This window comes from Aquarana catesbeiana, linkage group LG04 (assembly GCF_042186555.1).
Source record: "Aquarana catesbeiana isolate 2022-GZ linkage group LG04, ASM4218655v1, whole genome shotgun sequence".
Classification (NCBI taxonomy): domain Eukaryota; kingdom Metazoa; phylum Chordata; class Amphibia; order Anura; family Ranidae; genus Aquarana; species Aquarana catesbeiana.
The window spans coordinates 611639247-611665364 of NC_133327.1; the positions used below are offsets into that span (position 1 = coordinate 611639247).

Here is a 26118-nt window from a genome sequence, read left to right on the forward strand (position 1 = left end):
CTGCTTCCACACTGGTCACCAATGTAAGGATCACATCTACACTGAACACCTATGTATGGGTCACATCTATACTGACCACCTATAGTATGTATGGGTCACATCAACACTGACCATCTATGAAAGGGTCACATCTACACTGACCACCAATGTAAGGGGTGGCATCAACAATGGCCACCAATAAGGGTTCACTACAGTTTTCACTCTCTTTGTTTTTTTTTTCTGGCTATTTTGTATTTGTTTCATTTCATGATTATTAGAGAAAAAACACTATTTTAATTAACCTACAACACACAATATACCAAGGGACAGGCTGATACACAATATTTGTTTCCTGGTAGCTTTTCATAGCTCCAGAAGTATATATACTAGAACGGTTGGTCATGTGACTTGCCAGCATCTGGGTCAATGACGCTGCAGGATGTCATACAAAAGATAAACCATTCAACACAGTGAATCAGGTTTTTCCACAGTTTTTAGAAACCTGCTGCAAATGTAACATTGTAGAAGAAATGCTGCAGTCACAGGCAAGGAAAGGAAACCTGTCTGTCATCAGATAAATATGGGGGTTGGCACTACTAACCACATCCAAAATACTATTTTCTTGGCTGTTGCACAAAACATCTAGCTGCACTGCAGTAATTTTTGAGGAAATGAGCTGGACTAATTATGAAGAATAGAATTATGAAATAGAATATTTCACATGCTAGGTTTCTGACCTAGGTTTCCAGGCAACTAGCATTTTCAGAAGAACAGGAAAGGCAGAGTACAGAGGGAAGCCTTTCACAACCGGGCTTCAGTGGAACCCTGAGGTATCTACCGAAGTTGCTAGTGGTTTCTCAAGACGAGAGCAGTGTCAGACTGACCTCCTGCCTACACTGACCACCAATTTAAGGGTCATAGTCAGAATTTTTTTCCCCTCCAAACACAGCTAGTCCCCTTCCTCAAGAACGCACAAGTACAGTCATCACAATAAACATCTAAATTATTCAGAGAAGGATTGGGAGAAAGTGCTTTGGTCAGATGAGACCAAAATTGAGCTCTTTGGCATTAACGTGACTCGCCGTGTTTGGAGGAAGAAAAATGCTGACTATGACCCTAAGAACACCATCTCTATAGGAGCTGCCTCCATACTGGTCACGATTGTAAGGATCACATCTACACTGAACACCTATGTATGGGTCACATCTATACTGACCACCTACAGTATGTATGGGTCACATCAACACTGACCATCAATGTAAGGGTCACATCTACACTGACCGCCAATGTAAGAGGTTGCTTCATCACTGCCAACCAATATAGGGATCACTACAGTTTTCACACACTGTTTTTTTTTCTGGCCATTTTGCATTTGTTTTATTTCATGATTATTAAGAAAACACCATTTTATTTAACCTACAACATACTGATCACACTAACGTACCACAGGATGTAGATCTAATAATTTTAATGGGTGTTTCCTGAGATCTGAAAACCATTTAAAGGTTTCCTATGTGGTAAAAGGTTGAGACAGGCTGACACACAGCATTTATTTCCTGGTAAGTTTTCATACTAGAACAGTTGGGTCAATGGGTTTGCAGGATGTCATGCAAAGATAAACCATTCAACACCTCGAAACAGGTTTTTCCACAGTTTTCAGAAACCTGCTGTAAATGTAATATTGTGGAAGAAAAGCTGCAGAAAATTACGGGCAAGGAAAGGAAAACTGTCATCAGATAAATATGGGGGTTGGCATTAGTTACTAACCACATCAAATATAAAAAAAATATCATCAAACGCTGCCACTGTGTTCATCAAATGCTGCCACTGAGCCCATCAAAGGCTACCAGTGTGCCTCCTGACCCCCCCCCCCGCGAGTGAATCGTGTGACACAACGCTGACACAACCCCCCCGCGAGTGGATCGCGGGACACAGTGCTGACACAACCCCATCCCTCCCCCCCCGCGAGTGGATCGCGGGACGCAACGCTGACACATATCTCCCAAAGGGTCACATTCACACTAACCACCAATGTATGGGTCATGTCTACAATGACTGCCAATGTAAGGGTTTGTGTTTACATGGACCACCAATGTAAGAGTCGCACCTATACTGACAGCCAATGTATGGGTCACATCTACACTGACCATCAATGTAAGGATCACATCTACACGGACCACTAATGTAAGGGTCACATCTACACTGACCACCAATCTAACAGTCACATCAACATTGAGCATCCACTGTATGTATAAGTCACATCTACACTGACCACCAATGTAAGGGTTACATCAACACTGACCACCAATGTAAGGGTCACATCAACACTGACCACCAATGTAAGGGTCACATCAACACTGACCATCTTTGCATGGGTAACATCTATACTGACCACCAATGTGGGTCACATCAATGCTGACCATCTATGTAAGGGTCACATCTAAGATGACCACCAATGTAGGGGGTTGCTTCCAGAATGGCCACCAATATAGGGATCACTACAATTTTCTCTGTTTGTTTTCTGGCTATTTTGTATTTGTTTCATTTCATGATTATTAAGCAATTATTTTACTTAACCTGGTAAAAGGTTGAGACAGGCTGACACACACTATTTTTTTCCTGGTAGCTTTACATAGCTCCAGAAGTATATATACTAAAATTGTTGGTCACGTGACTAGCCACGGCCTGGGTCAATGAGTTTTTGCAGGTTGTCATACAAAGATAAACCATTCAACGCGGCAAATCAGGTTTTTCCACAGTTTTCAGAAACCTGCTGCAAACGTAACATTGTGAAAACCATAACATGATGTGAAATTTATTTTTTCTAGCGTCATAAAAGGAAAAGGTATGTCTATGAAATCTATTTAGTATCAGAGGGTGCTGTTATTTTCTGAACTATTCATGCCTGTAAACTGTGCAGAATGACATGTAGCAGTATCAGTATATAACAATATTTAACCTGAAATGTCCATCCGAGTACACATGACTTGATTGCATGCTTTTCCCTTGGGCCAAGGAATGGCAAGTCAAGTCAATTAGCAGTTTACATACTGAACAAAACTTAGTGATGGCTATTTTCCACGAGTCAGTAACCAGGCATGCCACATGCCCCATGGTCATCCTCCTTACCCATTTCCTGTCTGGTGCTGCATATTCCAGGTCCATATGCCAGCACCGCTTCCTTCACTGTCTCCAGCGACTCCTCATTGTTCTCTGCAAAGCCAAGATAGTTATAAGATCCCATGTTTATCACGTCCTTAATCACTTTTCCTGTGTACCTAAAATTAAAAGAACAAAAAAATATTTTTTAAAGTATCTAAACCCAAAAACAAAAATGTAACACATTGCAGCTTACTAGTCCTTAGATGTGGTGGCTGCATTAGTTTCCTTTTTTTTTTTTTTCAGGCTTTTTCCCCCTCTTTCATTTTTATCTGGTGATCCTGCCACTAACATGCTTCCTGTGCTAAGGTGTCTACAATCACTTATTGTGCTGTATCAATGCAGAAGCAGCATTGTTCCCTAGGACAGGATGTTAGGACTACAGAACACCCCCCTCCTCATCTCCATAACATATGTGAGGTGTTCAGTAGTAAGACTGCTTGAGATAACACTGCAGAGTTCACAGGGCGGCACAGAATTTCTGGCAGTTCATATTTTTTTTTTTACCTTTATTGAATAGACATACAAAACATTAATTTTAACTGTTTTGCATTGTTTGCACATATGCTTAAAAAATCATTTTAGGCCTGAAGATTACATAAAACCCCCAAAACTTTGTGTATTATCTGAAAGCAGACACCCTAGAGAATAAAAATAGTGGTAGTTCCAATTTTTAATGTCACACATTATTACTGCAAAGGTCTAGGAAACGCAAAATGTCTGGAAAAAAAAAAAAAATACTAAAGTTAATTTTAGGGCACCCAAATGCAATAAATTACCCTTTTTTTTGGTGAAATATAAAAGATGAGGTTTAACTGAGTAAACAGATAACCAACATGTCAAACCTTAGAACTGCGTGCTTCCGAGGAAAGGTGACAAACTTTAAAGTGATTGTAAAAGTAAAAAACAAAAAAACAAACATGTCATACTTGCCTCCACTGTGCAGCTTGTTTTGCACACAGTGGCCCCGAACTTGCTCTTCTGGGGTCCCCCGGCGGCTCCTCCCCACATCTGATAACCCCCTCGGACAAGCGCTTCCCCGAGGGGGTTACCTTTCGGGCGTGCTCCAGAGTCCAGCATTTGGTGTCCATAGAGGCTGAATGCAGGACTCGGCCCCACCCCCGGCTCTCGCGTCATTGGATTTGATTGACAGCAGCGGGAGCCAATAGCTGTGCTGCTATCAATCTATCCAATCAAGAGCCGAGAACCCCGGGCAGAGAGACAGCGCATCCCCGTGGGTGAAGTTCGAGGGTTCAGGCAAGTAAACGGGGGGGGGGGGGGGGGGGGGGGTGTTTTGGTCACTGACAGGCGTTTTTTCACCTTAATGCATAGGGTGCATTAAGGTGAAAAGACACAAAGGTTTACAACCCTTTTAATACCCTATATTTTCCATAGGTGACACTTTAAAAGTCCTCATATAAATCATCCATTTAGTGTTACGGGGAAGGTCTGGTGCTAGAAATGTTGCACTCACTGCAGCGTGTGTGGCAATATGTAACTTGTATAGCAATCTGCGTTTTCATGCGCAGGCACCCCCTACCTAGGCAATGTGAAGTTTATGCTTATGTGTCTGGAGCAGCATTGAGCCTTTATAGGTCAATGGAGATGCAGCAGCTGTACAACTCACCTGTACAGTCAAGCTAGACAGGTGTGCAGATACTGGTGCACGGCCCCAGGCGCACAGTCTATGGTTGGGTCAATGCACCCATCTCTGCGTACCTGCCACACTTACATGTGCGGGTGAGTTTGTACAGCCCCTGCATGCATCTCTATTGATTAACACAGACCGCTTGCCTGCAGCTCCAGATGAAGAAACAGTGTTCTTCACACTTCAAAAAGCATTTGACAGGCAGTGAGGAGGCTTTGTATCACATTCTCACTGCCTGATTTAACCTGCTAAATGCTGCACTACCGCACCACAGACACAAGCATTGTGCGTGGTTCCAGTGCGGCACCATTCACTTGAATAGGTTGCTTTTGGCGGGTGGTAGTTCCCACCAAAATGAGACAGGGGGTATAGTACCTGCTGTGGTCGTGAGGCAAAGCATCACAGCCGAAACATGTGTACACTCCCTGTCTGTGCATTTCCAGCTAAGCAGGAAGTGGTTGAGGCCCAGTAAATGTGCAGCTAAACCGTGTGATTTTACACCCTCCCCAACCAATGAGACCTTAAAGTGTCCAGATATTGATGACCTATATAGCTCTTATCACTAAAAAAATACATAGGTACATAAGAAATATGTTTGAAAATATGAGCACTTCGCAATTAGTGTAGAGTATGAAATCCCGAACCAATTATTTTATAGTTACTTACAAGTCAGAAATGCTCTAAATACACAATTTAATGGGAAGGCACCAGAACTGAGTAAAATGCCCCACACCTTGAGAGGTTGGTTAAGGCAGGATCATATAAAGGGTTAATATCAGAAATGTATGAGAATAAGGGGGGCAGCACAGAAAGGTGAAGTGGAGCGTAGTAACAGGATTAGGTGGGTAGGGGATGTGGGGCCAATAACAGAGGAACAATGGAGAAGGACTGGCCCTGGGCCCCAAGGTCTCGCTCTCACCATCACAGACCGTATCCCACCTATACCTGTTACATAGATCCTATTATACACCCGCAAGGTTATTTTTGTTTGGGAAGAGACCGAACGCAGAATGTCAAAGGTGTGGAGATGGGAGGGGTGACTTGGTACATATGACCTGGCGATGTCCCAAACTGTACAGATACTGGCAGGGTATAATTAGCAAAATGAATGATGTGTTTGGAACATCGCTGGGTACAGAGGCCAAGATATGCCTCCTGGGGTTAATAGAGGAGGAAAGGGTACGGAGTCCTGTACAGACCACGGTGATTAGGTGCCTGTTTCAGGGAAGGTTGTTAATCGCACGTAAATGGCAAGAAAAAAAAACCTCCAACAGTATCGGAATGGGAGAAAGTGGTGAATGAAATGATTGAGAAGGAGAAATATATATACAGGAAAAGAAGGAATTTTAAGCAGTTTGTTAAAATATGGAAGCAGTGGTTAGAGTCGGAATAAATTGGGCAGGTGAATGTGAATGAGTATGAATGAAGTAGGTAGTGAATGGAAGTTGTTTGTAATACGGATGGGGGGGGGTGGGGGTGGGTCGGGATGATAAAGAGGGAAATACGGTTTGTTCTCTGGAAATTGTGACCCTTTTTTGCTCCTGTCTTTTTCCCTTTTTTATGTTCATTCTCGCTATGGCTATTGTATATGGTTTTGTAATGTGATCTCGAGACTGGAAAACAAATGAATTTTCTTAATAAAAAGTATTTAAATAAAAAAAAGAAAATATGAGAACTTACAGTGCCTTGAAAAAGTATTCACACCCTTTGAAATTTTCCACATTTTGTCATGTTACAACCAAAAACGTAAGTATATTTTATTGGGATTTTATGTGATAGACCAACACAAAGTGGCACATAATTGTGAATGTGGAATGAGAATGATAAATGGTTTACAAAATAAATATCTGAAAAGTGTGGTGTGCATTTGTACTCAGCCCCCCCTGAGTCAATACTTTGTAGAACCGCCTTTCACTGCAATTACAGCTGCAATTTTTTTTTTAGGTAGGTCTCTACCAGCTTTGCACATCTAGAGAGTGACATTTTTGGCCATTCTTCTTTAAAAATAGAGATAGGGGGGGGCGGGGGTTGATATAAGGTATAAGATGGGAGAAAAGGGAAATAATATATGTTTATCAGGTAGATGTAATTCAGTTCCACTTAAAAAGAAAATTTATCATGTTGTTAGATTACGATAATTGGTGACGTAAGAGAGGAAATGAAGACTATGTGAAATACTTTATGTGGAATGTACTATATGTTATTCAAAAATAGAGAATTTAAAAAAAAAATAGAGATAGGCCCGCATGTTCGGGAGCCTAGTCCCAATCCACCTGCCTGATCCCACTGGGAAACTGACACTGCACACCGCTAATCACAGGCAGGGAGACGTTTCCCGCTGCACAGAACAGCAACTTTCAAATCTTGCCACAGATTCCCAATCGGATTTAGGTCTGGACTTTGATTGGACCATACTAACACATGAATATGCTTTGATCTAAACCATTCCATTGTAGCTCTGGCTGTAGGTTTAGGGTCGTTTTCCTGCTGGAAGATGAACTTCCACCCCCAGTCTCAAGTCTTTTGCAGACTCTAACAGGTTTTCTTCTAAGATTGCCCTGTATTTGGCTCCATCCATCTTCCCATCAACTCTGACCAGCTTCCCTGTCCCTGCTGAAGAAAAGCAACCCCACAACATGATGCTGCCACCACCATGTTTCATGGTGGGGATGGTGTGTTCGGGATGATGCGCAGTGTTATTTTTTCAACACACATAGCTTTTGCTTAAGGCCAAAAAGTCCAATTTTAATCTCATCCGATAAGAGCACCTTCTTCCACGTTTGCTGTGTCCCCCACATGGCTTCTTACAATCTGCAAACAGACTTCTTATGGCTTTCTTTCAACAAAGGCTTTCTTCTTGCCACTCTTCCATAAAGGCCAGATTTGTGGAGTGCACGACTAATAGTTGTCCTGTGGACAGATTCTCCCACCTGACCTGTGGATCCTCCTCCTCCAGAGTTACCATGGCTGTTTCTCTGATGAATGCTCTCCTTGCCCTGCCTGTCAGTTTAGGTGGGCGGCCATGTCTTGGTAAGTTTGCAGTTGTGCCATACTCTTTCCATTTTCAGATGATGCATTGAACAGTTCTACGTGAGATGTTCAAAGCTTGGGATATTTTTTTAAAACCTTAACCCTGCTTTAAACTTCTCCACAACTTTAACCCTGACCTGTCTGGTATGTAGCTTGGCCTGCATGATGCGGTTTGTTCACTAAGGTTCTCTAACAAACCTCTGAGGGCTTCACAGAACAGCTGTATTTATACAGAGATTAAATAGGAACTGCCGCCTGCTCACATAATATAATAAAAACATCTGCCATTCTAAAGTTTCCCTCCAACCACTTTGCATATTATTTATATATACTGTGATTCTGTACTTGCCAAATATGCTGCAGAAATCTCTCTCCACTGAGTCTGGCTGCAACCATTTTAACTGTGGGCAGCTGAAGCTGCTGCCTGTTCACTTCCTGGATTTACACAAACACACAGAGGCACACCTCCAGCTCTGCAGCTCTCATTGGCCCTCTTATGACTCATTTCCCTCCCCCTTCCTGGCAAACTCTCACAAGAGAGAGAGTGATCTGTGCATGATGTCATAAGCCTAGGCTTTTTATTACTGGCAGAAAAATATGTTTTACTATCCAAAGTTAAAACAACAAGGGCAGAAGATTTAATAGATGGAAAGTTGAAAAAAAATGACTGAAGGTCCGCTTTAATTTATACACAGGTGGACTCTATTTACTAATTAGGTGACTTCTGAAGGCAATCGGTTCCACTAGACTTTAGTTAGGGGTATCGGAGTAAAGGGGGCTGAATACAAATGCACACCACACTTTTTAGATATTTATTTGTAAACAATTTTGAAAACCATTTATCATTTTCCTTCCACTTCACAATTATGTGCCACTTTGTGTAATGCCGTGTACACATGGCCGGACCAACGGGCTAAACTCCATCGGCAATTCCGACGGAAGGTTTTAGAACATGTTCTATATCTGAGTCCGTCGGAAATGCAGACAGAAAAAGTTCAATAGAATGTCCGACCGAAAGCTCCCATCGGACTTTTTCTGTTGGGAAGTCCGGCCGTGTGTACGCGGCATTAGTCTATCACATAAAACACATTTACGTTTTTGGTTGTAACATGACAAAATGTGGAAAATTTCAAGGGGTATGAATACTTTTTCAAGGCACTGTATTTCTATTGGCATTCTGACAGCACAGCATTGTGTCCAAGTATACAACCAGAAAATGATTGAAGTGGGGCAGACAATAAAATGTGCTTCTAATTTTTATTATAAATGTCATGGAAAAGTGAACACTGGCCATTTGTTTTCAATTCTTATTCTTCAAAATTAATCCATACATATCCACTATCATGGATGCAATCTATTTCTCATTAAAAGTAAAACTAAGGGCAAAACTTTATTTTTTGTTTTGGATAGAAGGGAGAGGGATTAGAAACCCTGTCAGTTTTAATTGCTGTCTGTGCCCCCAGTTGGGGAGATTCACCCTCTCTATGTGTCCTGTTTACCATTATCCTAGAAAGTAAAAGAAAATCCCAAAGTTTGGATTGTCCCCAGAAAAGTAATAGAGGGGCAATCTTCCAATTGGGACGCTAGTTCTGGTGACCTGGGGGTCCCCAAGAGATTCCCTTAATTTTCAGGGATTTCCTCTCCCTTCCTGTTTGGCTTTGGGACAGGAAGTGAAGGGAAATCTCCGCAATGGGACAAAGATGGTCAAAATAAACCTTACAGGGGTTATAATCCTCCCTTACTCTATCCAAAATTTAAAAAAAAAATTTTTTTTGCCTACAGTTCTACATTAAAAATTGTTTGTGTTTTTCTCCCTAGTGCAACCTAGCTGTGGTCATGTATGTAACGGTTGTGCGCATTGAGCCCATGAAAAGCTGTATGCGACATCCATTTTGTTCAGATCTCAGCCATGTTTGTCATAATAGCTCAGTGATCTTAATCCCTCCCTTCTCCTTCAATTCATGGAACCCATAGGCTTAATTTAACACACGCTTATCTCAACTTTGGGGCAGCAGACACCAGCACACAGGGCCTTTGCGGAGCTGTAATCAGCTAACCAAGTTCTGGCGGGATGTCTGTTCGTTTCTTCTGACCAGACCCATGGTAAAACTATGACCAGATCCTTCGGTCCTGTCACTCATGGTTTGTAGGGCAATTAAAGCACTAGGAACACATAGCAGCGTGCAATAAAAATGTCATAAAGTAGTCAGGAATGACCTCGGCCCTACTCACAATTTAAAGTAATCTTAAAGGTTTCTTTTCTTTCTTTTTTTTTTTTTTTTTAATAACATGTTATATGTACTCTGTGCAAGTGTTTTGCATAGAGCGGCCCAATTCTCGATTTCTAGAGTCCCCCAATGGCGCTCCTGGCCCCTCCTCTTCATCGAGTGCCCCCACGGAGAGCAGATTTCCATGGGGGCACCCGTGTAGGCATGCTCCCGAGTCCTGCTGCTGTGTCCATTGAAAAAGACAGCAGGACTTAGCCCCGCCCCTGGATTTGATTTGAGCCAATGGCTCCTGCTGCTATCAATCCATAAAATTAGAACCTGAGACAGTGGCTGGAGCTGCTGGGCTCTTCCGACGCTGGAACGATTGGGGTCAGGTAAAGAAAAAGAGGGGCTCTGGGGGGCTGCTGCAGCACAGAAGGTTTTTCACCTTAATGCATTAAGGTGAAAAACCTCAAGACTTTACAACTCCTTTAACAAAATCCACACACAATTCATAAAATCAAGCAGGACCAAGACACATTAATATTCAGCATATATTTGAATGGGGAATATCATACCGAACAAATCAAGGTCATACATGACTACGCTAGAGCATACAGAAGGGGAGATAGCAGTCTCCTACCTCCTGGGTGACAGGCCCATCTGATACACTTTGTTTGGCATCACTGGACCTTAAATTTAATGCTGAATAATAATCTACAAGTTTCTAGAATGCAACCTGCCCATATTGGAAGATATTAATATTCGTATAAAAGTGTGTAAGGGAGGGCCGTGATACAGTCAAACACGATGGCCACTCCTCAGGCACTTAATTGGTCAGATGGCCTCTGGCAACACACCTTTGATCCCAGGGAAAAGGGAGATGCCAGGACAGTTTAACAGTTCTCATGTACCATCAACCAAGGAACATCTGTCAAGTTATGAGAGTCAATAATACGTTGCCCATTGACTAAACTCTGCTGAAACCAGAACATTGCAAGTATTCTTTTTCAAATCGTCTTTATTTCTCTGTTTTTTGTCTCTATTTCTTTGTAACACCCTTTTTCTGTAAATATTTTATTTGCACCATTTTTGACCTTTTCATTATTAAACCCTATTTTGGAAAGTGTGAACATTGTCTCGAGCACTTTTAATGCAAACTAAAAATAATCTGTGTCTCTATTCTCTGAACATACCCGTCTGTGGTGACAGTGTGTGTTACAGACGTTTATTCTGAAATCATAGTTGGTATTGCTAAGATTGCAAATTTCCTCCTCCTCTGTCAAAAGGTGGTGGTGGTAGCCTAAAGGGTAATAGCTTAAGTAATGTAGCCCAGTGACAATCACTCTCAGGATGCTGGAACCTAGATTGGGTCCCGCAAGCTGGGAAATCTTTGTGCAGGGTGCAGCTGAGAGTGGCATTGTTCCGCAAGTGACATCACGGTGTGCGATTGTCCAGTCCTTTGTCACAAGTTGGTGTGAAGGGCAGGAATCTGATATCCACTTTCGCCACAATGTACACTGCTCTATGCACACTACAAATTCTATGGTGGTGAGCAAGAGAGGATGGCTACATTCCTACATACAGTGGAACCATGGAAAATGTACGTAGCCACCCTCTAACAGGAAAAGTCTGGGCGGCACAGTGGTGTAGTGGGTAGCACTTTCGCCTAGCAGTAAGAAGGGTCGCTGGTTCGGATCCCAACCAGGACACTACCTGCCTGGAGTTTGCATGTTCTCCCTGTGCCTGTGTGGGTTTCCTCCGGGTACTCCGGTTTCCTTCCACACTCCAAAGACATGCTGGTAGGTTAATTGGATCCCCTCTAAATTGTCCCTAGTATGTATGAATGTGAGTAAGGGACCTTAGATTGTAAGCTCCTTGAGGGTAGGGGCTGATGTGAATGTATAACGTATATGTGAAGCGCTGCGTAAATTGACGGCGCTATAGAAGTAACTGAAATTAAAAAAAAACAAAGGAATTTGGAATTTAGGAGCAGGCTAATAGCAATAGAAGGGACTTTTTAAAGGGGTTGTAAAGATTCAGTTTTTTTTTTTTTTTAAAAAACAAACATGTCATACTTACCTCCTCTGTGCAGTTGGCTTTGCACAAAGTGGCCCTGATCCTCTTCTTCTGGGGTCCCTCAGCAGCGCTAGTAGCTCCTCCTCTTCTCGAGTGCCCCATTGGAGAAGCGATCTCCTTCGGGACACCCGTGCGGGCGTGCTCCCGAGTCCTGCTTCTGCATCTACTTACACAGAAAGCAGGACTTGGCCCCGCACCCCGGCACCGCATCATTGAATTTGATTGACAGCAGTGGGAGCCAATGGCTGCGCTGCTATCAATCCATCTAATCAGGACCGGAGACACCGGCTTTTGCTGGTGCGCTTGTCCCCGGCGCGAGAATAGGAGGGTACAGGTAAGTAAAACGGGGGCTCTGGGGGGGTGCAGCATTACAGGAGGTTTTTCAACTCAATGCATAGAATGCAATGAGGTGAAAAAACTCAAGGGTTTACAACCACTTTAGAAATACAGACTTAAACAGATTTTTAAATATCGCCTACCACTATTTTTAAGTACCACTTACTCTTTATATGGCAACTGTAAGGAAGTTGCTGAAAGATTTTTGTCACAGTGCTTCTCTATGGAGCCAAGTGACAACTAAGCTTCTGCAAGATAATTGTCAAGTCTGCCATGGCGGTCTGTGTGGAGGGACACTGGAGAGGACACTCATAATTACACCTTAATAAAAGTGTCAATATAACCTTCACGACTGGAGGAACAATTTCCGATTGCCTTCACTACTCTCCTTCTGTAAAGTACTGATGTATATCAACACTGCAGGAGATACTATTCACATATAGAAAGATCATTATTACTTTTTATGACAACTGCTGAGGTTTCCCAGGTACATGCTTGCATATATAATACTAGTCTGCGTCCCCCCCCCACCTCTGTTAGGAAGGAAGAAATACTCATTGTATTGGAGCAGTGTCAACTGTAAACTTTTAGCGGTTGCTGACGTCAATTAAGTAACTTTTCTTCCTCTACACTCCTGCAAGGTATGACTTGGGTCGCTGGGTTCATTCACATGTTGTATAGGATCAAAGTTGATCAATATCAGAGAATTAGGTATGAGGAAGAAGATATAACTTGCGGTTACAGCTCAGACTGCCAACACTGGCCTCTTTAGTTAGATTTGCATAGGTCTTAGGATTACAGCACTGTAGACAAAGCTTATTCTCACATGTAAAATTTTGGGTAAAAATATATTACTATTTGCCTGTTATTACAGCAGTAAATGTTAAAGCCCAACTCCAGGGATTACATTTAAAAAAAAAAAAAAAAAACAAAAAAAAAAAAAAAACCTCTTTTGCCCCCCTTCCAATGTAAGACTAAAATGCTTCTTAACCACTTGCCTACTGGTCACTTTTACCCCCTTTCTGCCCAGGGCAATTTCAGCATTCAGCACTGTCACACTTTGAATGACAATTGTGCGGTCATGCAACACTGCACCCATATGACATTTTTATAATTTTTTTCACACATAGAGCTTTCTTTTGGTGGTATTTAATCGCCACTGGGTTTTTTAATTTTTTGCTAAAACAAACAAAAAAAGACCAAAAATTTTGAAAAAAAACCCAAAAAAACATTTTTCATAGTTTGTTCTAAAATTTTGCAAACAAGCAATTTTTCTCCTTAACTAAATGTGCACTGATAGGCTGCACTGAGAGGTGGCACTGATTGGCAGCACTGGTGGGCCCTGATGGGACTGCACTGATATATGGTTATGGTTATATGTGGATATATTGGCTCTCTTCTTCTTTTCTCAAGCTGTCAGTGTGAGGAAAGAAAAGGCGATAAGCAGCTTGTGTTTACATCCTGTGATCAGCTGTCATTGGCTGACAGCTGATCATATGGTAAAGGGCCGCTGCGATTGGCACTTTACCCCGATCTGTGATCAGCTGAGTCCGAAGTACTCGGCGATCACAAAGCACGCCGCAGGGGGCGCACAGGCAGCGTGATCACGGAAGGACGCCCATGTATGCCCTCCCGGTCTTTCAGCTATAGCGTGAGGGGCAAGCGGTTAAGGGATGAGGAATACGGTATAATATACAGTACACCTTACATCTCGCTCTCCTCCGATATGGGTTGTCATTGGTCCCTTGTCACTCTCACGTACAATGCAAGGGTATTGGTCCTACATTGTACTTTAAGAAATCATCACGTGACTGTGGCCTGTAGTGCCTTAAGCTGGCCATACATGGATAGAATATCGTTCGAAAAAGCGTTCGATACACTCGGTCGTTTGACTTTCGAAACGTTATTAGGCTAATTTAGATTATCGAATGGCAAAGTTTTATGGCAAAAAAAACGAACTGTAATGTCAGATTTTTTTTAGCCTAAACGATCGATTTTTTAAACATCAGTAGTGAAATCGATCAAAAACAGTTTGATACCCAGGGATCGTTACTTACTGCAACGTCTGCTATAGACAAGTTTGGTACTTTCTCAGGTATCATGATAAATGGGAATAAATCTGTATAACTCCCATTGGACCCTTTGCAGGGCCCTCTTCCACAGGCCGTGTGACAACTCAAAGTTGATTAGATGTTAAAATTAAATATCTCTGGATAATTATTTCTATTGATCTATATCTTTCTCAACTCTTGTCACTATTAGTTCAGAAATTAAAATCTCAGGGTAGGGTGTGGTGTAAATTGCCACTATCTGTGGCTGGTCACAATTAAAGTGATACTAATGTCTCATTTTTTATTGTGTTTAGAAAGAATAAACATGTTATACTTAACTGCTTTGTGCAATGGTTTTGCACAGAGCAGCCCCAATCCTCCTCTTCTCGGGTCCCTCTTTGGTGCTCCTGGCCCCTCCCGAGTGCCCCCACAGCAAGTAGCTTGTTATTGGGGCACCAAGCTGAGCCGTAGCTTTGTGTGTTCATTCATACACAGAGCTGTGGCTAGGCCCCGTCCCCTCTATCTCATTGGCTCACTGACAACTGCTGCACACACAAGTTTTTTTTATCTTAACGCATAGAATGCCTTAAGATAAAAAAGCTTCTGCCTTCACAACCTTTAATCCTTCAAAAATGATATGGATGCCATAGTTAATGTTTTACTTACACAACTCGCCCTGTTGAATTCCGTTTAAATTGAAACTTTGAAAGAATTTACTATGATTTTTCGAAACCTGATATGGTGTAATAAAAAAGAAAAGAAAACCACTGCCCCCCACCTATAACTTGCCATTGCAGCAAGTAGCATTGTAAGGAAACAAAGCCAAGGAAAACTCCAAGCTCACTTACCGATCAGCCAGCGGACAACCAAATTAACCTGTCTAATAGTATGTGTTAAAAACAGGGGTTTAGTCTGCACACATTTGCAAATACATGTGTAAGCTACAGGCCCCGACAAGGCACCCTGGTATCCAGAGGAGTAACTATAACCTTCAGGGCCCCAGTGCAAAAAACCATGAAGGGCCCCTGATCCGTAGTATGATGGGGGGGGGGTATTGTGAAAGGATGAGGGGCAGTATGATGGGGTATTTTGACCGGAGGGGGGCAGTGTGACCAACGAAGGGTATCTGGAAAGTGTGACCAGAGGGGGGAGTGTGATAAGAGGGGGCACTGTGAAAGAAGGGGGGCAGTGTGACAAAAAGAGGCAGTACACTGGGGGCAGTGTGACAGGGGGATATTGTGGCAAGAGGGGGGCAGTGTGAGAGGAAAAAGATACCTGGGAAGTATGACAAGAAGGGGGCAGTGTAATGAGGGAGCACTGTGAAAGGAGGCGGGCTGTGTAACAAGAGGGGGGGGGTATGACAGGAGGGGGGTAAATATGACAGGAGGGGGCAGTGTGACGAGGGGGCAGAATGATGGAGGAGCAGTGTTACAGGAGGGTATTGTGCCAAGGGGGCAGTGTGACAGGTGGGGGCAGTATGACAGGTGGGGGGCAGTGTGATGGGGATATAGTATGACGTGGGCAGTGTGATAAAAGAGGGGCTATGTGGCAGGTGGGGGGGCAGTGTGTGACAGGTGGGGGGCCAGTGTCACAGGAGACAGGTGGGGGGCCAGTGTCAGGCTTACCTTACATAAGCCCAAATGCAAGAAACGGCATGCTTCCTTGTGATGTCTGTGGGATGTCCCTCCAGCCAGCACAGTTCACTTCCCGAGTGTCAGTGTATACAATGGAGAGGGGAGGGGCCTCTGACCCAAGTATGTATCGGCAAGACCCAGAGTGTACAGAGGGACAAACTTGTGCACTGAATCTGGTGCCTGCTCGGGTCAGAGGTCCCTCCCATCCCCTCTCCATTGTATACAGTGACACTGTGCTGGCTGGGGGACATCCCGCGGACATCACATAGCTGCCGATCGCCCCCTCCCACCCCCCTCCTCCGTATAATTAGATGCCAGCCGGAGGTTCAGGGGGAGGTGCGGGTCTTGGGGACCCCCATACTGGTGGAATGCCAGGGCCCAGTCGCAAGTGTGACTGTAGCGACCCTGGTAATTGTGCCACTGCTGGTATCTGTAGTCCTATCACTAGCTTATGAATGACTCCCCAATGGAAGCACATGCATTCTGATGGATAGATGGAGGGCAGATTGACTGAAGGGAGCCCAGCCCTTCTTAAAGTTACAGGGGCACACTGAACACTCTGTACATAGCATAAAGGCTGTAAAGGTGTCAGTGCGTTGCCTGACCAATAAGAAGGGGTGGGCTCCCTTCAGTCCATCTGCCCTCCATCTATCCATCAGAATGCATGTGATTCCATTGTGGAGTCACTCATAAGCTATAGTGTAATAAGCCTGCTAGAAATAAATATGAATTTTTACAATATCAAAATGACCAAGGGAGGCTATCAGCACTAAACCTTGGCTATATTTTTTGGCGCCTCAACTTCAGCATATTGCAGCATGGGAAACGGGCGAGTTGCACGTATCCTCCTATAAAAATACTTACCTATTTTATAATGGTAATCCTTTGTTGTTTTAGACTCTACTATTCCACCTTTTAATCAATTTACCTATCCAACATTAAACTTGATATACAAGGTTTGTAAGTCCACTAAGGATGTGCTCAGGCGTATTCGCAAGCCGCACATGCCGAGCCCGCCAGGAAGTCGGCACTGGACAGCGCTAATCACAAGCAGTGAGACATTACCCAATCTCTGCAGCCGCACATCGGGACAATGTCTCACTGCCTGTTATTAGCGCTGTGCAGTGCCGACTTCCTGGCGGCTCGGCTTGCAAACACACCTGAGCGCATCCTTAACCTCCCTGGCGGTTTTCCTGAGTGTGGCTCGGGGTTAAATTTCAGCACCATTAGCGGTAACCCTGAGCCACACTTGGGATTACATCTCTGGATCCTGGTGCGGTATACTTACCTTATCCCCAGAATCCTGCAATGTTCCCCCGCGGTGTCTGTGGGCTCTGTCCTCCGCCCGAAGCCTCTCTGTGCCGGGCTCCCTTCCCGGTGAGCGTCGCGACGCACAGGGGCGGAGCCTGGCGGCAAATTCAAAAAAGTGAAAATTCATAACACATACAGTACACTGTAATCTTACAGATGACATTACTGTATGAAATTATTTCACATCCCTTTTGTCCCCAGTGCTTTGTCCAGTGCCCTGCATGCAGTTTTATATTATATATACTGATCTTTCTGCCTGGAAACTGGAGATTGTCCACAGCAACCAAAAAGTGTCCCTTTATGTCAAAAGTGGTTTTAGAACAGCTAGAAAACAGCGATAGTAAATTAGAACACTTGCAGAATTGAGCGATAGTGAATCGTGGGGAAATGTATTTTATTATTATTATATTATTATTTTTATATAATTATTTATATTTATTTATTATAATTTATGATTTTGTGTTTCAAACTTCATCATACCTGTAATATCTACTAGACTCTTGGTGGATAGATTTGTAAGATAATATGTGTGTTATTGCTAAGAATTAGAGGCCTACAATATAAAAGCGCCAAATTTCTATGCAAAACAATTGTACCGCTTTGAGACGCAAAAATCTGAAATAATCATACCGTCAGGGAGGTTAAAGTCCACTAACAAAATACTGGGCGTCTCGGGTTATACTAGATTTACACCACTAATAGTGAACAGAGCATTTCTGGAAATTCAACAATTGGCAGGTTTTTCAAGATGGATTCGTGCAGGGATTTCTACTTTGACACATTTGTACTCCAATAGTCTTGAAACATACCAACAACTTTGCACTGAATATAATCTAGACCAAAAATGTTTTTTTCATTATTTACAGCTAAGACATGCCTTGAAGACCCAAGGCTTGGTTCCAATGGTCCATTTTCTTTCCATCTTGAATAACATACAGTGCCTTGAAAAAGTATTAATACCCCTTGAAATTTTCCACATTTTATTGGGCTTATATGAGACCAACACAAAGTGGCACATAATTGTGAAGTGGAAGGAAAATTATAAATGGTTTTCAAAATTTTTTACAAATAAATATCTGAAAAGTGTGGGGTGCATTTGTATTCAGCCCCCTTTACTCCGATACCCCTAACTAAAATCTAGTGGAACCAATTGCCTTCAGAAGTCACCTAATTAGTAAATAGAGTCCACCTGTGTGTATTTTAATCTCAATATAAAATACAGCTGTTTTCTGAAGCCCTAAGGGGTTTGTTAGAGAAGGCCAAGGAATACACCAGACAGATGCACGCCACACTTTTTACATTTTTTTTTTTTTACATATTTGTAAAGAATGTTGAAAACCATTTATTATTTTCCTTCCACTTCACAATTATGTGCCACTTCGTGTTGGTCTATCACATAAAATCCCAATAAAATACAATTAAGTTTTTGGTTGTAAAATTTCAAGGGGTATGAATTAGGGTTGTCCCGATACCACTTTTTCAGGACCGAGTACAAGTACCGATACTTTTTTTCAAGTACTCGCCGATACCGAATACCGATACTTTTTTTTATGTCACGTGACAGTGTTTTTTTTAATTTTTTTTAAACAGTGCTTTTTTTTTTTTTTTTTTTTTGGGGGGGGGGGGGGGGGGTGAACGGTGTATGTGTGTGTGTGTGTTTTGTTTTGTTTTTTTTTTAAATTTACAATTTTTATTTTTTACAATAATTTTTTTTTATTCTTTATTGCAATATGTTTTTTTTTTAATCAGCCCTGTTGGGGGGCTTTGGTGAGATATCAGGGGTCTTAACAGACCTCTGATATCTCCCCCTTGAGACAGAGAAAGAGACAGAGGATAGAGATTCCCCAGTCCCTTTCTCTGCAACCTCAGCTGCACTGAGAATGAATGGAGAGAAGACAGCGGCTTCTCTCCATTCATAAACTGACACATCGTAATCACAGGAGATTACAATGTTTCAGTTATGTGAATGGACAGAGTCAGCTGACTCTGTCTATTCACAAAGGAAGGAGGAGGGGGAGAGAGAAGGAGGGGGGAACGGAGGGGACAGCGGAGAGGCACAGAGGAGGAAAGAGGAACGGAGGAGGAGAACGGAGGGGGAGAACGGAGGGGGAGAGAGAAGGATGGGGGAACGGAGGGGACAGCGGAGAGGCACAGAGGAGGAAAGAGGAACGGAGGAGGAGAACGGAGGGGGAGAACGGAGGGGGACAGAGAAGGAGGGGGGAACGGAGGGGACAGCGGAGAGGCACAGAGGAGGAAAGAGGAACGGAAGGGACAGCGGAGGGGGACAGAAAAAGAGAGAAGAACGGAGGGGGACAGCGGAGAGGCACAGAGGAACGGAGGGGGCATGGAGGATAATGCAGTGACAGTCAGCGGTGAGCGATCACCGCTGTGTCACTAAAGCAGCTGAAAGCCGCTGGGGGAGAATCTTGTATCTCCCCCACGCGCCGATCACTGCTGACTTTTAGGTATCGGGGGAAGCATCGGGAGCATTTGCCCGAGTACAAATACTTGGGCAAATGCTCGGTATCGGTGCCGATACCGATACTAGTATCGGTATCGGGACAACCCTAGTATGAATACTATCTCAAGGCACTGTAATTAGTGCAAACACCATGAAGGGCCTTACTACTAAGGTCTATACGCAATTGTTATCTGAAAGGCGATCTAACATTACTGTTCCATCTAGGCAAAGATGGGAGGCAGATATTGATGTGACCCTAGGTGATGTATGGGATCAAATATTACAGAATGTTTAGCTTATTTCATTATCTTCCACTCATAGAGTGACCCAAATTTTCATTCTGTATAGGGGTTATCCCACCCCTATGCTCTCAATTTCCTGGCTCCTTTATGCACCTCTTTTGGAGATCCCCGAAGCTATTCCAGTATTGGCAGGAAGTGTTGGATGTGTTAAATTCTGTATATGATACCATGCTGATCCCAGATCCAGCTTTATGTCTTCTGGGTTATGTGAATTCCAGTGGTCTGGATTGTGATCAGACAGTGGCTATTATAACATCTCTATTTACAGCACCCAAGCTGATAGCATCTCGCTGGGTTTCACCTAACCATCCTGGAAAAATCTGTACGTTTAAAAAAAAATTACTTATGCTCATCGCAATAACTCTCAGAGGTTTGAAAAAAATATGGAGAAAATAGTTAGACGCATCAAGTTCTAGCTTCATTCTAAATCTATGTTTGAGATTGGGAACCTTTTCTTAGTGGAGGAAGGACTGTCAAAGAAAAAAAAATTAAATGAAAAGTGTTTTTTTTTTTTTTTTTTTAATACATACACTATTTGCTACGGAGCATCTTTGTATTTTTAAATATCTGGGAATAGTTTGGGTAAAGTAGATGTTGCTGTATCAAGTATACTAATGCTGAAATTGTTTAGAATTGTGATGTGACCATGGGTTAGATGTGGGTTTTTTTAGGATGTTTTTATTGATGTTAGAAAAATTTTCAAAAAAATAGAATAAAAAACAGTTTTAAAAAATCTACAGCGCATGCTAAAATGTAACCCCAGATTGTGTAATAGATTGACGAAAAATGTACCATTTATGTCGTTAGCCATCAATAATCTGTTAATTATGAAAACAATGATGGCATTATTGCATGCACGTTCAACAGATCTTTAGAAATTCGAAAGCCAGCTTTAAAAAAAAAGAGGCTTCGGGTGGAGTGGACAAACAGATGAAGGGAGCCTGCCAGAGCGAGGAGTATGGTAGTTATTACACCTTATTGCTCATCTCCTAGAGTCAATAGGCTCAACAAGATATGAACACCAGGACAAACAGTTCCTATAAATCTATCCATCAGGATTTTTTTTTAACATAAAACTAGCTAAAGCTTACCCAAACCCATAACAGCTGTCCTTTTTTCCCCATAGCAAACAATTAGACTCAAACATTTATCATCAACTGTCATTTTTCAGAGTACATCTGAAAACGATGAGTGGCTGTAGGGCAATACAGATAGTTCTTATTTAAAGTGGGAGTCCGGCGACCAATCTTTTTTTTTTTTTTTTTAGGTCATTGAGACACTTTGATAATCCCAAAATAATACTCAGTTTGGGTGTAATATTTCCGCCTCTGTCTGTTTTCGTACTGAAGAATAACTTTAAAAATGTGATGCTGGCTGTTTCCATCTTACTTGTGGGCATGTGAAGCCCACAAGCATTGATTTCCTGTATGCGGTGAATGCTGTTCATTCACAGCTTGTTCACCCGCATGATCATTGTTCCCGCACTGAATCTTGGGAAGCCTGACACTAAGCTCCCAGGAGACAGTGCGGCGCCAGGGAAAGGCAATAAACACGCCTACTCCCATGGGAGGAGAGACAGGAAGTGCCACAATAAAGTACAATATAAAGGTAATTACAGCGATAAAAAAAATTTTCGTGCGGCATTTGAACATCTATGCAATTAACTGAAGGGGGTAAGATTAAGTTAAAAATTTGAGTGGAACCCCGCTTTAAGACAATGACAAAAGAAAGAAGCACACCTTGGTAATTTCTTTGGTTTAAAATGGATCTTATGCCTATAACCAGTGTTAATTTTAATGTCAAATTTCAATTTAGTTTTAGTCATAGTCTTTTTACTAAAATATCATTTTAGTTTTAGTCGTATTTTAATCACCTGAATTTTTTTTGGTTTTAGTTGTATTTTAGTCAACTAAAATAATGCTAATTTTTCACCGAAAATGTTTTCAGGGACAAATCCAGTATATAACTGGAGGAAATACATTTGGACGTGCTGTTTGTTGAAATCAATTACATTCAAGTGATAATGGAAGAAAGACTGGCTGGTTACTGTGGACATCACCTTTTTTTTTTCTAGCACAAATAGTATTTGAGACTAGTGAGTGGTTTGTTATATAGACTGGTAATGATAAAATAAGTCACCTGTATGTCCAGTTGTAATCATCTGTCACCCGCTCCATTAGGTCAAAATGCGGCCCTGGTACACTGCAGATAGGCCGATTCCAGTTATCGCGGACTCGCATGTATAGATTCCTTGTGTAAAAGTTTTCAAAGTCTTGATAGAGAGGCACAAAGTCCTACATAAAAATGCATGTTCTTTAGTTAACAATAAAGGCTGCTGTGAATTTATGTACTAGTGGACTTTCATGGTGGACATATATATTTGGGCTTGCTATAGGCAAGTGTCTATTAATTGAAACCCCAAAAACAATGCAAACAATGCAGCCGATAATGTAAAACCGGTAAAGACTGAATGGTTGATTTACCGAAATTTGAGTGCAAAACTTGTTACAGCTGTGCATGGTAGCCAAATAGCTTCTAAAATGATCTTGTTCAATTAAGCTTTGACAAAAAACATGGAAGCCGATTGGTTTCTATGCAGATCTGCACCTGAGTTTGCACTCTACAGTTTTAGTAAATCAACCCCAGTGTGCTGCCAATATTAGCCAATCAAAGCAGTTATAATTTTTTATTTTTAACAGAATTTCGAAAGTTGGACTGATTTCTATGGACAGCAAAGACATGTTTCACTTCTCCAGATTTTAATGACCAACACAAGCCTAAGAAATACAAAATTACTAATATATTACATGTAGGCATGTTTAGTTCTTACTTTTTGCTCTTCCCTTTCTTCTGCCATATGACATTTCTCTAGTCCCCATGCTCTCAGAAAGTCACGCAAGTAGCCAAATAAAGTGACAAGACCATAGCCTATGTAGGTGAACACCGCAACGTACAATGGAGCTTCTTCAAAGGATTCCTTGAACTCTCTGTTGTACAGACCACAATTTGGTTTTCCGTTCTGTAAAGAGAGAGAAAAGGAAATAAGAGACCTGGTAAAACACAATCAGCATGTAAAATATCCAAATAACATGACCTTAACCCTTCTGTGTCCAGAGCGCATTGAAGCCTTGATGTCCAGGCTTAAATGGGTTGTAAAGGTACGTGTTTTTTCACCTTAATGCATTAAGGTAAAAAAAAAACAAAAAAAAAAAAAACCCCCCCAAAAAATAAAAACTTCCTAGCCCCCCCGTTTTACTTACCTGAACCCCTTCATTCAGTCGCGGGGAAGTGCTGTCTCTCTCTCCACGGGCTCCCAGCTCTTGATTGGATAGATTGATAGCAGCGCAGCCATTGGTTCCCGCTGCTGTCAATCAAATCCAATGACGCGGGTGCGCCGGGGGCGGTGCCAAGTCCTGCATTCGGCGGCTATGGCCTCGGGAGTGCGCCCGCAAGGTAGCCCCCTCGGGGAAGTGAGGGGGGTTATCAGATGTGGGGAGGAGCAGCGAGAGCTGCCGGGGGACCCCAGAAGACGGGATTCAGGGCCACTCTGTGCAAAACGAGCTGCACAGTGGAGGCAAGTATGATATGTTTGTTATTTAAAAAAAGAAAAAAAAAAACCCTACAATCACTTTAAAGTATAAAGGCAAAACTTTAAAATTTTCGATAGAGTCGAGATGGATTAAAACGCTTGTCAGTTTTTTATTGCTGTCTGTGTCCCCATTAGGGAGATTCACCCTCTGTACTTGTCCTGTTTATTATTATCATTGAAGTGAAAGTAAAAGAAAATCCCACATTTTGGGTTGTCCCCAGAAAAGTAATTGAGGGGAAATTTTCCAATGGTGACACTAGTTCTGGTGATCTGGGGGTCCCCAAGAGATTCCCTTAATTTGCAGGGATTTCCTCTCACTTCCTGTTTTGGCTATGGGACAGGAAGTGAAGGTCCCCAATGGGACAAAAATAAACCTAACAGCAGTTAACCAACCCCCCCCCAGCCCTTACTCTATCCCAAATGAAAAAAATAAGTTTAGAAGCATCCATTAACTTAACTAGAATTCTTTGATCTCATTGAAGCCTAGATCAGTGTTTCTCAAACTTTTTTCAGTCAAGGCATCCTTTAAAATTATGAACTTAAGGTACCCCATTCTAAAATTAATTCTAATAGTTTTACATAATGCAGCAACATCCACACACATAGGACACCCAATGTTAGAGGTGATTTATTCTTCACCTTTGCACACTGGTATTGACTAGTATTCTAGTGTTTCTCCCCATCACTCAACTAAGGTGACCCCAGTGCTGATGGAGCTGGGCAGGGTCGGTGTGCAAGCGACTGACATCCTCGTTATCAATGTCATTGGTTGTTAGGACGCCGGCAGCTAGATAGTCTTAATGGTACACAATGAAAACTTGTGGCTTTGGGTAACTAAAGGCAGACTTGATCCACCTCCTGGTATTTATACAATTTTTGGGCAATTTATTTAAGCATTTTGCCAAGGCACCCCTGAAGAAACCTGGAGGCACCCTGGTTGAAAAAGGCTGGTCTAGATGCTCAGGCTAAATCTAGTAGCTTCTATAAAATTGTTGTTATCTGTTAGTGGCCTTCCAATGCCTCTTACTGCGATAGCCAGCTATAAGTGAGGGTAGTGGCAATGTTTTTGAAATCACGTTGAGGTGTGTATTGGTCCACCAATACACCAGCACCTTTGCACCCATTGTGCTATTTGCTGGGTGTTTGGTGTGTCCTGTACCTGTAAGAAGGGGTAGGCGCCCTTCAGTCCATCTGCCCTCACTTAACCACCAGAATACGTTGCCTCCACTGTGGGGACACCTAAATTTTAGTGTTAGGAACACAGATTACAGGGTGCCGTGACGTGGCTCTGTGGCTTACGCATGCGTTTTGTAAATGCGTGCGGACTGAACCCCTGTTTTTAACGCATACTGTTAGACAGGTTAATTGGTTGTCTGCGAGCTGGTGGTAAGTAGGCTTGGAGTTTTTTCCTGGGCATTACCAGGTTTTTGTTGCTATCATGCTAAATCTAGTAGCTTCTATAAACTTGAATAAAATCATGTGATCCCATGACAACCCTCCCTTTTTTTCCTGCTTGCATTCCTGTTTTGGGGGATAACCTTTGATTTGTACGATTAGTATTTATTAATTTGATTTGTTTCTTCATAGTGTTCTATCAATCATTCTGATCCAGATGTTGGCGTGGATCCCGACACATTGATCGCAAAGACACCATGGGGGTTATTTATGAAAGGCAAATCCACTTTGCACTGCAAGTGCACTTGGAAGTGCAGTCGCTCTAAATCTGAGGGGTAGATCTGAAATGAGTGGAAGCGCTGCTGATTTTACCATCCAACCATGTGCAAGCTAAAATCTTTTTTATTTTTCCTTGCATGTCCCCCTCGGTTTTACAGCGACTTTACTTTCAAGTGCACTTGAAGTGCAAAGTGGTTTTTTCTTTAGTAAATAACCCCCCATATGTTTATAATGTAGTCTATGGACTGGTATGCCATGGGGTTGATTTACTAAAACTAGAGTGAAAAATCTGGTGCAGCTCTGCATAGAAACCAATCAGCTTCCAGGTTTTTTTTTTGTCTAGGCTAAAAGTGGTTCTAAAAGGCAGAAGGTTTTTTTTTTTATCCTAATGCATTCTATGCATTAAGATAAAAAAAAAAAATTCTGTGTGCAGCAGCCCCCTATGACTTACCCGAGAACCCTCTAGATGCAACGATGTTGCACGAGAGACTCGACTGTCCAGGACTCTCCCTCCTGATTGGCTGCCACTGCTGTCAAAGTCAGTGACGAGTGAGAGGGACTGGGCCCCTGCACGGAGCAGGTAAGTATAACATGTTTGTTATTTTAAAACAAATAAAAAAACAAGACTTTAGTATCACTTTAATTAAACAAGCGTATT

The 26118-nt window shown here is 42.4% G+C and overlaps 1 protein-coding gene across 1 annotated transcript in view; it reads right to left on the bottom strand.

Moving 5' to 3' along the window:
* The window catches only part of LOC141140773 (serine palmitoyltransferase 3-like), a 224306-nt gene that overhangs the window by 148857 nt on the left and 49331 nt on the right, over positions 1-26118 (bottom strand). Inside the window, exons 2-4 of the mRNA XM_073628260.1 lie at positions 23028-23216; positions 22337-22491; positions 3109-3257 (exon numbers count right to left, since the gene is read on the bottom strand). Coding sequence (XP_073484361.1) covers positions 3109-3257; positions 22337-22491; positions 23028-23216 — 493 coding nt within the window. The remainder of the gene's footprint in view (positions 1-3108; positions 3258-22336; positions 22492-23027; positions 23217-26118) is intronic.